This window comes from Pteropus medius, unplaced genomic scaffold, assembly GCF_902729225.1.
Source record: "Pteropus medius unplaced genomic scaffold, Ma_sr-lr_union100, whole genome shotgun sequence".
Taxonomy (NCBI): domain Eukaryota; kingdom Metazoa; phylum Chordata; class Mammalia; order Chiroptera; family Pteropodidae; genus Pteropus; species Pteropus medius.
Genome location: NW_024349802.1, coordinates 1,742,475 through 1,755,263, shown reverse-complemented (window position 1 = coordinate 1,755,263; position 12,789 = coordinate 1,742,475). Strand labels below are relative to the sequence as shown.

The following is a 12,789-nucleotide window of genomic DNA, read 5'->3' as shown; positions in this document are numbered from 1 at the left end:
CTGCACGGTGACGTTGCCCAGACTACCGCGTCTACGTGGTGACATTGCCCAGACTACCGCGTCTACATGGTGACATTGCCCAAACGGCCACTGGCCACAGTGTCACAGCCATCGCATGCACTGTTTATTCCCGAGATGACATGTGATAGTCCTGGTCAGTGAGGGAAGGGCTCCGCCGGAGCGTCAGCGAACCTTGGGGACAGCTGCTGATACCTTCACCTGCCCCACCTGCCCGGTCAGACGGCAAACCCTGAGCTGGTACTTGGGCCAGTGAGCCACGTGCAGATGCATCCTCAGCAAATGTTCGGATGGGATCAGACCCGCAAACTCGGCTGGAACATAGAGTTTAGAGGCTTTATTCAACTTCTCCGTTTAAAAAGATCTTTATTGCTAGCAGGCGGCATGATTTATTTCTTGTCTCCGCTTCCGCCACTGGAAGAAAAACATCAGAGCTGTAGCGAGAAGGTGTAGTTAAATGCAGGTCTGTTAGATTGGACGTGATTGTGTTTTCCGGTGTCTTTAGCAAGAGCGTCCGTGCGATGTTTGTGAAGTTACCCCGAATACCACCGTTTTAGATTTTGGCTGAGAGCCCCTCCATGCGCCCTCCATGAGCCCTGCCATTGTCCTGGAAGCCAGGGAGGGTGAGATTCGCTCCACGGGCTCAGCCGGGGACACATGTGCCACCGCCAGGCCCCGGGCTCTGCCTCTGCCAGACGTCGGACCTGGGTGTCCGCGCGTTTTCACACAGACAACCGCCCAGCCTCGCCGAAGGACACGTCCCAGGAGCCTCCCCATCACCCTCTGGATGAACTCAGAAGAGTACGTGTCTTCGGAACTCTCGTCCGGTGACCCTTGACCCTCCAGCGTCACCAGTCAACGCTCCCAAAACGTGAGACTCGGTTTCATCCTGTGGGGAGAGAGAAGTTGAAAAAGTACTGGGATCACAAAGAGAGTCATTGGGGCACACAGTGCTCCCCACGCAGAGTGCCACACGGTCACCCCGGGGTGACAGCGCTCCCCACACAGAGTGCCACACGGTCACCCCCGGGGTGACAGCGCTCCCCACGCAGAGTGCCACACGGTCACCCGGGGTGACAGCGCTCCCCACGCATAGTGCCGGGGCCACGTGTCACCCGGGTGACCATGACCCCACGCAGAGTGCCACACGGTCACCCGGGGGTGACAGCACTCCCCACGCAGAGTGCCACACGGTCACCCCCAAGGTGACAGCGCTCCCCACGCAGAGTGCCACACGGTCATCCCCGGGGTGACTGGTGGTGCAGATAAAGTGCGGGCAACTTAGAACCTTCGGCCTGTGTTCGTGCCTCAATTGAGACGTAAACCAAAAGCGTGGCATGTTAACAGCTTTGGGGAGTAGAGCTCAGAACCGAGGCGTTAGTCTGCAGTGCCGACGAGGGCTGGAGGCACCCCGGAACCCGAGCCCCCGCGCCCCTGCCATCCTGGTCGAGCTTCGCGGTGCGGAGCCCACGCGTGACACGGGAAAGGACTGGAGGACGTGGCGCCGGCACCGCTTTGCTCACCTCACGTCCTGCCGGGCACACGCCACCACTGTGGCCGTTCCAGACCCAGAGCACCTCACCCCCGTTCCGTGTCCTGGTTTGGGCTGAAGGACAGGATTCTGTCTAAACGCATCTGAACTCCAGCTTGACACTGGGATCGTTCCTTCTCCACGCCCAGGAAGGGAGTGGGCGCAGGTCACAGCTGCAGGAGAGCTTCACGCGGGGTCTCCGCCACACTGACTCTCCAGAAGCTTCTCTCGCAGGCAGTGCGCTGGTCCTGCTTCTTGCGGAGTCCTTGGCTTGCCAACAGCCACATGTTTCTCGAAGAAACCCTTAGACAGACCACGTGTGGTGTCATGGTCGCCGTGCCGAGGTGGCCTCCCTGTGCTCTCCATCGTCACCCGTGAGAAGCTCAGCAGAGCCCGGTGCCTTTTCCAGCCACGGGCCGGCCCTCCCGTGCCAAGCCAGAAACAAAAGGCAAAGTAGGGGGCCTCCAGTGTCACGACGTCTGCTTCAGGAATGCTATCGATGACGTCCTAGGAGAAGGTCTCAGCAGGCGTCCCCCGTTCTGCGTGGTCCCCGCCGGCTTCGGGATGGGGTCTTCCCGCGCGTCCGTCCACCTGCAGCCGGCGTTCCGGCTGCCTCCGCAGCTGTGCCCGGCGCCCGCCTGTGCTCCCCGCTTGCGGGGGGCTCACCTGGCCACGGCGAGTCGGCCACAGGTGTTCGCACGTCAGCGGTGGGTGGTTGTGAGGCTCTCGAGACAACCTGGACGTGGGATTTAAATAAACGTGGGCCGCGGAGCCCACAATTGCCGGGGTTTCGGGGCTCGTCAGCAGGGAGGTTGGAGGAACTCCCCCACGATAAGCGGCCCTCACGGTGCAGGGGGATGTCACACCACGGTTCCTTCGGCGACGAGCGGAGTGAGGGTGGAGGGCAGGGCAGGGCAGGGCAGGGCGGAGAATAAATTTCACTTTATCGTAGAAATGGAAATTTGTGTCGTGGCTCTAAAAATCTGGTTTTATGTGTGTGTTTAATGCCATTCGTTTTAAATGTAGAGTCATAAATCCTGGCTTCAGAATCAAAGCTGTTTAATTACGTTTCACCCACGAATAGGAATCTAACGCCAGTAGAGAAGGAGTTAAAGACCCACAGAGTAAATCGGAGGTTGAGGTCTTTAGCACAAGCAGAAAAAATCAATTTAGGATGAATTTTACTACTATGAAAATTCTTCAGATACACTTCTAATAGTGGGCGATGCTGGGAATCACAGCTTGTGTTTGCGACCCTTAGCCGCTCGGGGGACATGGCTCCGTGTGGGCAGTGCCTCGGGGCGCCCAGACGTGCCCTGTGTCGCTGGGGGCGTCTGAGCTGGGAGCTGTGACCGGTAGAGCAGAGACAGTGGCTGGGGGGTCAGCAGCCCCGGCCCCATTGGCCGCGGGTGTTGGTGACGGCGCAGCAGAGCCCACAAATCTAAAGATGAGCCGCGGCCTGCAAGGCCATCCCTGACCAGCACCCCGGCCTCGTGTGGGTTCTGCAGGAGGCCCGGGGCCAAGGGGAGTCCACGCGGGGTCTTGAGGAGGTCCTTGTCCCTCTCTCGCTGCCTCAGGAAGTCCCCTGTGGGCTGAAGGCGATGGCATTGGCGCATGAGCCCCGTCACCTCCTGCTTGAGCGGGCGCCGTGTCTCGAAGGCTGCCCGCTCACGGCGCTGGCTGACCGCGTGTCACCTGCCGTGCCGCGTTTTCCCTGCCGTCCGGAGGGAGCTCGGCCTTGCCCGCCGTGTGCCCGTGTCCTCCCCCGTGCTCTCCGTCCCCCCGGGAGCACGATGACAAAGCAGACGACGTGATTCTCGTTTTTCTTCTCGGGTACCCTCAGTCTGTTTATCCAGTCAGTGAGGAGCAGACGGGAACGGGGCCTGGGAATTTCTCCCTGACCTTGAATGACATCTAAGCCACCTGGGGACAGAAGTTCTCCCTTCTGTGTCCAGACGTCCTACTGGAGAGAAAAGTCAGGGCAGTGATTAGACAGCAGCTCCGTCCCCAGGGGTGTCTGCGAGGCCCCATTTCCTCCTGTGCAGGGAGCTCGCATCCCGCGGGGCCTCCTGGTGCCAGGTCCCACGAGAGCCTTGTGCGGTCAAGGTCCCTGTGCCTTCCCCCTCGCAGAGGTCCAGGGCGGCCGGCCCCTGGGGCGGGGCCCGGGCCCGCTCTGTCCAGTCGCTTCGTCCGCAGGATTGCCCGACTCCGGCCGGCTCTGTGGGGGCTGAGTCTCAGCTGTCCCTTGGTCGCTGGTCATCTCGGCGGCGCGTTTCCTTTCCTGTTTGTCCTCTGGTTCCTTTCTCAGTGCCATCCCTGACCCGTCTCCCTCCCACCGAGAAACCTGTACAAGGGACTCGGCGCGTCCCAGTTCGGGACCTCGGCGGAGACCTGCGCAGCGCTGTGACAAGGGCCTCAGGCCACACAGGCACGTCCGTGAGACCCAAAAGGGCATCGGCCACTCCCCACCGCCTGTGGCACGAAGCGCGTGTCTCTGGGTCTGCAGTGTCCCGCACACGCAGGCACCGCCAGGCCGGGCTTCCTGGGCGCCCGGCCACACCCGCCATTCCCGAGCGGGTACAATGCCAAGTGACGGTGGCCTCCCCGCTTCACCGGGCCCTCGTGAGGGCAGCGCGTGCGAGCGGGCAGCAGCCTGGAGGGCGTGCGGGAGTGCGTGTGGGCTCGGGGACAGCTCCGTGCACCTGCTCCGTGGTGACTCCCCACCGTCCACGAGTGGGGGCCTAGGGAGCCGAAACGAGACCCGTCCTAGAGCTGCAGAAGCAGCGTGTCCACAGGGCCGTTCTCGATCCGGCGGGGCAGCCCAGAAAGTCAGCCTCTGCTGTCGGGGCGTCGGCCCTGGGCAGGGGTGGGGGGAGCTGCCGCATTCTGCAGCTGGAAGGTTGGCACCCCGACTGGGAGAAGCCGCGAAACTGTGGGAAGCATGTCTGAAACACGTGGGCTTGAACTTGAGGTAGAAGGGAGCCCGGCAGCCGGAATGAGCAAGCCGGCGGATTCGGAAGAGGAGCAGGTAGGAGACCCAGCCCGCGGGGCCCTGATCGACCCCGGACTCGCCAACGACCTTCACGCGGTTATAGTCTCTGAAGGGGGGATCGGGAGACAGAGCGAACCGGGGGAAGGCCCCCCAAACGTGGCACAAAGCGGGGCGGGCCGAACGTGCGGGTCTGCGGCCCAAGTTCGGTGGGCGGCGGGCGGGTGGGGGTGCCGTCGGGGGTGTTTCTGGAAAAGGCTTCCGGCGGTGGATACTTGGTGACCTCACAGGTGGAAGCAGATGCGAACGTACGTCTGTCCGCGCCAGCCCTGCGGAGGGGCCGGCCCGTTCCGCCCGGTCGCGTCCCTGCTTGTCACCACAGCCCCGTCACGGCAGCCTTACGGTGTCACCGCGATCGCAGGGCCCCAGGTGGGGAGCCGAGCGCGGGGGCGCCGCTCCCTGGGGCCCGCCCCGCCCCTCGTTTGCCAAGCTAAAGCTAAAGGCGGAAGCGTGGGCCTCCCCCCGAGGCCTCCCCCGCGCACCCCCAGCTGCGTGACGCCCGCGGCCCAGCCGAGACGCGCCTGCTCGTGAGGCGGCTGCGCGCTTCCCCGCCCCGGCGCGGCGGCGTCTCCCGGGTGCGTCTCTGACCGAGCTCTTGTCCTGCCCTCACCTTTGCAGCCCCCCGGAGGCCCCCGCCCCTCGCGAGCTGCTCGGCGATCCGGGGACGGAGACGGAGCCCCTCGCGCAGTGTGCAGCCTGGCTGGTCGCCTACTTCTACGAGCCCAGGACCCTGTCTGCGCTCCCCGTGCCTGCCCTGCACCACCCCATCTTCCAGCAAGGTCAGTAGCTCGGCACCTCACAGCGCTCCCGCCAGGGAGCCCGGCTCCTCAGCCGTCACTGACGTCACAGCTCGCTTTACTGACGACACCAGCGCGGTGTTTTTACCTCCCCCGCACAGAGACAGGACCGGAGGCCGCGCGCGCTGCCCGACCCGCGTGGTCGTGTTGCTTCTGGCACGTGGTCACGTCCTTCTTAGCAAAGGCAGCGGCAAAGATGTGTGCACATCAGCGCCGGACTCTCGCCGGCTGAGAGGTTTACGTGGGGACCTAGCCGAATGGCAGTAAGGTTTCCAATGAGCTTATTGGGAGCTTAAACCATCTGCTCGCCAACAGCACAGAACGCGAGGCTGGTGCGCGGACAGTCAGCCATGTCCGTGAACTCGGCTCGAGACACTCACCTCCGAGCAGGCGGCAGCTTTGCGCCTTCTTGAGTAGGTTTCCAGCCGAACGTCTCAAACTTCTAGTGAGACGTGGCATTCTTGCGGGATGCGTTGAGAACTGGCTGCCGACGTGGAGAGAGCCAGGGGCGCACAGCGTCTGCGGTAACCTGGAACGTCCCCAGACGTCTCCTTGTGAGCTGCTGTGTGCGTCTTACTGACGGCCGTTCTAGGCACTCGCCCGAGGTCGGTTTCGCGTCGTGACCTTCCTCGTCATTTCAGTGCACACGAGCGTGTGTGCACCGACGCGTGTCTGTACCGACGCGTGTCTGTGGACGCGCACATGTGAACCTCAAGGAGAAAACTACCCCGAGATTCTAGGTAAGGCAAACCCAGAGCAGTCTCGGTTTCGAATGGAATTTACTGTCAGGAAGTCGAACGTGTTCCAATTGCCGCTATGATTTTTCGCAAAAAAGAACTCGGAAATGGCGTGGTTTCCAGGGGGAGCTCCCGCAAGCCAGCTGAACGCGGGCAGACCGGCGGCGCGCAGATGAGGCACCGAGACCGCACAGCCATGACGAGCAGGCCGGCCTGTCGGCCCCGTTCTCCGGGCCCGCCTGCAGACGGTCTCCCGGGGGGCCTCCAGTGCTTCTGAGGGGGGGCTCCGTGATGGGGTGTGCAGCATGCCACGTGTCCAGCCCCTCCATCGTCGCAGGTGACGCCCTCCGGGGGCGAGGTGGTGCCACGGCCGCTGGTCCGCCCCGCCCGGCCTGCTCCGGGGCCCTCCTCCCTGCACCTTGCGTCCCAGACCCAGAGGAGGGTGCGGTGGCTGTCCCCGTGCATGCCGCCCGTGTGCCGGGTGGGACCTGGGACCCGTGGCTCCTCTGCCGCTGCGGCCATCCGGGATTCCTGCTCCGCCGCCGGGGGCCTGGGGGAGCTGTCCCGCCGCTGCCCCCCCCGAAAGTCTGTCGAATAAGCGAGTGGAAATTCGAGGCTGTGACGTTTGAAGAACAGAAAAATTACAAAAGCAGGGCAGGAAGTGTCTGTGTCACCGGCGGGGTGGGGGAAGGGTCGGTTTATAAACTCCTGGGGTCTCATCCTCTGCCCGTCCCCCCGGCCAGCCGGCCGTGGCCGTGGTAGGTCCGGTGGCCGGGCGCTGGGTGAGGACGGAGGCCATGCAGTCGCCCGGCAGCCCGTCTACCGGACGAGCCGAGCAGCCCTGGCGGGCACCTCCGCGGGGGCCGAGGTCGCTCCAGCGGGTCGGGGGCGGGCGGCGCCCTCCTGCCGACACTCAGCTGCAGGGCCAGAATTTCCCACGCTGCCGCCTCTAATTTGGCTCCATCGCTCGCTCTCTGACCGGGGCCAGGTGTGGGTTTTATGGTCACGAAAGGAGGTGGCGGGCGGCTGTAACACAGTGGCCAGCACGGACTTAATTGGCCTCAGCCCCAGGTGTGGCGACACCCCCTTTCTGTCCCACGGCGGTGGGCTCTGCTCGCTCTCTGCTCTGCGTCCGGGAGCCAGTGGCATTGTGGGGACGTGGAGGTCTCCGGTCAGCTCAGCTCAGGAAGCCGTGGGTCCACACGGGAGACGGGCCTTCTGCGAAGCCTGGAGCCAAGTCCCTCGCAGACGCCCCTTTCCGTTCCGCGTCTGGCGAGCATCTTCTCGTCACGCTGTGGCTTCGAGCATGGCCGGGTCCCCCGATCTCAACGTGCTGAGGAAGAGACGCGGCCAGCGAGCTCCCCGCCGCGGCCCGGCCCGTCCGCGAGTCCCTCGTGCTGCAGCCCCGGCCGCTGGCCCTCCGCGTCCCCTCCGCAGGCCGCACGTGGCCTGTGCCGGGACGAGACCATTTGTCTTTCAGGGTCCTTGTGTGAGGCAAGTGTGCCGTTCACAGGCAGATCTTTTTCTTTTTTTTAATTTTTTTTTTTATGGTGACATTGGTTAACGAAATCTAAGTTTCTGCTGTACATTTTAACAGCGAGGCGCATGTATGTACACACACTGTGTGTGTCACCTCCTGTAGTTAGATTTCTTTCTGTCACAGATTTGCCCCCTTTCATGCCATCTGCTCCCCCTTCCCGCCCCCACTCTGGCAACCACTAGTCCATTGTCCTGCCCATGAGTTTGTCCTGTTCATTTGTGGCTCTTAGGTTTATATCTCACATATGAGTGATATCATGTGATTTTGAACTTTTTCTGTCTGGCTTATTTCGCTCGGTGGGATTATTTCAAGGTCCATCCATGTTGTCGCAAATGGCAGGATTTCATCTCTTCTCACGGCTGAGTGATATTCCACTGTATATACGTACCACATCTTCTTTATCCAGTCATCTATCGTAGGACGCTTCGGTTGCTTCCATGTCCTGGCCACTGTGAATAGTGCTGCTGTGAACATCTGTGTGCAAATATCTTTTCAGATATGGGTTTTCAGGTCTTTGGGGTAAATACCCAGTGGAGGGATTGCTGGATCACGTGGTAGATCAAGTCTTAGTTTTTCGAGGAGCCTCCACGCTGTTTTGCATAGTGACTGTGCCAGTTCGCAGCCCCCCCAGCAGTGTGTGAGGGTTCCTATTTCTCCACATCCTCTCCAACATCGGTTGTTATTTGTCCTGTTGATTACAGCTATTCTGACAGGTGTGAGATGGTATCTCGTTGTGGTTTGATTTGCATTTCCCTAATAGCGAGCGAGTGGAGCATCTTTCCATATATTTGTTGGCCGTTCGTCCTCCAGGGAGAAGTGTCTGTTCAGGTCCCCTGCCCATTTTTTGATGGGATCATTTGTTTTTCTGTTGTTACTGAGGTGTATGAGTTCTTTGTATATTTTGGATATTAGGCCCTCATCGGAGGCGTTGCTCACAAATATATTTTCCTATTTGGATGGTTGTCTCTCTACTTTGTTGACGGTTTCTTTTGCCGAGCAGGAGCTTTTTAGTTTGATGTCGTCCCATTCATTTATTTTTGCTTTACTCCCTTGCCTTTGAGGTCAGATTTATAAAATCCTCTTTAAGTCCAAGGTCCTTGAGTTTAGTTCCTATGTTTTCTTCTAGGTTCATTTTTTAAAGAGTCACAAAAATGTGTTGCTAGGGCAGCGGTCCCCAACCTTTTTGGTCCCAGGGACCGGTGCTCCTGATGATCCGAGGCGGAGCTGGGTTGGTGATGCTGGCGCTGGGGAGCGGCCGCAAATACAGGTGAAGCTTCGCTCGCTCACCCGCCGCTCACCTCCTGCTGTGCGGCCCAGTTCCTGGTAGGACACGGACTAATGCTGGTCTGTGACCCGGGGGCTGGGGACTCCTGTGCTGGGGCGATTGCTGTTTTTTCATGTTTAATACATCAAACGCTGGAAACGTCCTGTGGTTCAGCTCCTTAGAGAATTTCCGAAGGCTGACCGGTGACATGTCTGTTACCCCATGCCCCCCGCCCCCGCCGCCGCCCAGGCAACGCTCAGCCGCCCTCCTCGACTGGAAGTCGGGTGCACAGGGCCTCTCCCGGGGTGCGGGTCTGGGCGGGAAGCTGGGTCATTGTGCCCGTGAGGAAAGCAGGGCTGCCGAGGGAGGCTGGCCTCTCGCGGGAACGTCGGCTTAGCTGTGGAGCGTGCTCTAAAAATATTTCCTTTTTTTTTGGTGGGGGGGAGGAGCGTGGGTCGGTTTTTGTTTTTGCTAATCTGGTTTATTAAAAGTGTCAACAGAATCATTTTTCTGGCCACCGCGTGGTGGCCGCTAGCGAGTCTGGTAGCACAGCGAAGCGTTGTGGGCAGGTCAGGTCCTCCCCGCAAACCTTCTTCAGAGGTCAGTCTTGTTTATTTTGAATTCATTTTTCTGCAGGAAGTAGTTGTTTAACGAAGCCCTTGGTGTTGAAATAAATCTTTAGTTAATGTTTCTTCCGTGACGAAACGTCGTTTAAACTTCTTTTCCGTTAATGCTCCCTAACTTGTTTATATTCACTTATAAAAAAGATGAGCTCTTTTTCATAACACGCATCTTAAAGTAGCCTTAGAGGTCAATGGCAAAATGACGAGTAGCGCTTTGCCAAAAGCAGCATTTCGCAGCGAATTCAGGAAAAGCGGGCCGGCAGGCGACCGAGGCCGGCTCGGCACGGAGCTCGTGCAGACGCCGCCTTTGTCCTGAGCCCCCTGCCCTGGGCTCCCTCCTAGCGGGATGCTGCAGAGGCTGCAGAGGCTGCGGGCGGCCGGGGAGGTGGGCAGCTGGGCCACTGACCCCGGGCCTCCCTGCTTCTCCCGCCAGGCTAGGGCGGGGGCCTCTGAGGGTGGACGCCCGTGCGGCAGACGCCCGCACGAAGTCACCCGCCACGGGAGTGCTGGTCGACCTCAGCCCTCCTCCCCGGTGCCAGCCCACAGACGGCGGCTTTCAACAGATGGGTTTCGAGTTTTCTTTTTAAAGTGACTGCACCGTTCCGTCTTAAATGAAATATTTAACACTGTAATAACTCCTTCGTCACAGCTATTAGCTCGTAGCTATGAAATCCAGTTGCATGACAGTAGTGAAATCTGCATTTTTTTTTTTAAACCTGCTGGCTGGAAGTAAGTTTTGTAACTTCTATCTCAAGGCCTCAAAAAGGATTTTCGTGTTCGTGTGTCCATCAGACTCTTCCTTCAAACGGCCCTTTCGGGGTGAGTCAGTTCTCCTGCCCCCGTGTCCTGGGCACGGTCCCCCTGCGCCTCCTGCCTGCCTTCCCGTGGAGGCCGAGTCCGCCCCGGAAGGCAGGCGGGCCGTGACGACGGAGGCAGTCATGTCATTACCTCGGGCCCTCACCGGACACCACCCTTCAAAATTAAAAGCCCGTCCCGGGGAGAATCATTCAGCCCCTGCACCCATGTCACCTGTGTCCGGAAGTAGCCAGGTCTCCCGGGGACACCGAGCCCTCCGCGCCGGCCTCCTCGAGCTGCTCTGTTGGGGGCGGACCCAGCCACCTGTCCACAGGGCTCCTGCGCCTCACGCTGCACGAGACGGCTGCCCTTTCGTCTCCCGTGCACCCCAGCAGGAGGCAGCTCTGTGCTCTCGCCAGTTCACACCGGTATTTGCCCCTGAACTTAAAAAATCCCCCGTTTGAAGGGAAGAGAATAACTCACACAGCAGCTGTGCTTGCAGGCTCTGCTGGGGAGCCATCGCTGCGCCCCACCTCAGCGGGGCGCGCGGTGGTGGCCTCACCCGCGTGTCACCTGGCGGAGCTGGACGCTTGTAAACCTCCTGAGGCCCGTTAAGTGGTGAGAACAAGGGGACACTGTGCTTACGCGAGAAGGCACCGGCCTCTGAATTTCGGCTTTGGAGCTGCCGGGTGGCTTTCCAGGGACAACACGTGAGGAGATAGGGGCCAGGCCTTCCGAGGCCAGAGCTGGGGAGGGCGAGAATCAGACGCCTGGGAGTGGGTGGCAGGCATGACGTTGAGGGCGCTGGGAAGAGGCTCCGCTGTCTGGAGTCGGATCAGGGTTGCGCGGGCGGGGGCCGCCCCGTCCCCACCACGTTCCGGTTCCAGAACAAGGCAGGGCAAGAGTCTGGAAGCAGGTGGCCTCTGGGGCAGAGCCAGGTCCTGGAGGTGGCCGCGGTGCTTGTGAGCAGCCGTCTTCGCCCGCAATGTCTCGGCACGCCCTGCCCCTCCCGAGGGGGACCAGGGACCGGCCCCCGGCCGTCACTCTTCCCTGCCCGGAGCCGTGCGGGGGAGGCTGCCGCTGTCTGCAGACGTCCCTCCCGTCTGGCTGGCAGCTGTGCCTTCCTGAGAGCCAGCAGCTGGTGCCTGTCCCCTCCCTTGGGGCTCAGGACCCTCTCCTGGTCCCTGCCCACGTTTGAACATCTACGTCACTTCCAGGCGTCAATGGGACAGAAATGTTAGCTTGCCAGAGTCGTGTGTCCTGGTGGAGGGTTCCTCTGGCTCGGGGGCTCCCAGCCCGAGCAGACAGGGGCCTCGTTCGGCAGCCGGGGTGCTCTGCAGGCCCCGAGGCGTGCTGGCTCTCGTCAACACCTGGCGCCATCCGTGGGGCTCACCAAGCCACCTCAGAAACAGCACACCGAGCCGCTCTGTCCCCAGCCGGACCGAGGACTGCGCTTTGGTGTGTGGGCGAAGTTCAGGGCCCAGAGAGCCTGGGTTCAGACGCCGTCTCGGTCCGTCGTGTTTCCTCCTGCAGCTTCCTGCCGGGCGGCGGTCGTCACTGCTGGTTTGTTCTTCGCGTTTTCCAACCACGTCTTGGACGAGGCGTTTTTAAAGTTTCAACTGTGATTCATTCAAGCAGACAGCTTTTTAAGTTACTCTTGTATCTCAGTGCCTTCTGCTGGGGGTGTGGGGGTGTATGTATCAGAACATTCTAGAAAGCGTGTTCATAACGCCATGCCTACAATCTGTCTACTTCTCGCCCCTCCCCAAGGCACGTTGAAATCTTAGAAGTGGCAGATGGATTTATACGTATGTGTGCACACACCTGTGTACATACGGCATATATACGTGTGCTTTATTTTGAGAATTATTGCTCTAAAGGAATTAATTGAAATGGGTCCAGCTCTTATGAGTGATTTTCCTGTGCGCATCGCCCCGTGCTGAGTCGAACATTCTTAATAATGATTTTTGTTTGAGACACAATGGTGTATTTAAGAAATATTCTGCTGTCGTGATTAACAACGTCAAGCTCTAGGTCACGCGTGCACACGTCTGCCTGACCCGGAGCTCCGCACAGCGAGAAGGCGGGCGGGCCGTGCGTTATCCATCTTTAATGTGTAAAGAGGGAGCACGGCGGGCTGCACACCAGGGCCTCACGTCGGCACGATGCCCACGTGCCCGAAGAGCCTTGCCGGGCTCCGGCACTGTGCCAGGGCAGCCCGGGGCGGAGTCAGCAAAGCTGACCGGGACCCGCAGAAGCTGTCCAGATCAATGGCCAAAAGTGTGTTTTTTTCTTTGAAATAGCCAGACGAGTGACGTTCTGGATTCATCTGGAGGCCGTGAGCAGTGGAAGTGACCCGTAGCGGGAAGAGGTTGCTGCGGGTTCCGGATACCGACCCACTTTCCTGCAGACCTCACGTAGATCCTATCCGGGGC

General features: G+C 60.3%; 1 protein-coding gene across 3 annotated transcripts in view; it reads left to right on the top strand.

Annotated features, from left to right (window-relative positions):
* The window catches only part of MGMT (O-6-methylguanine-DNA methyltransferase), a 193,530-nt gene that overhangs the window by 157,341 nt on the left and 23,400 nt on the right, over positions 1–12,789 (top strand). For all 3 annotated transcript variants that reach the window (XM_039835991.1, XM_039835989.1, XM_039835990.1), the window contains one exon: positions 5,217–5,377. In XM_039835991.1, the coding sequence (XP_039691925.1) occupies positions 5,217–5,377 (161 nt within the window). The remainder of the gene's footprint in view (positions 1–5,216; positions 5,378–12,789) is intronic.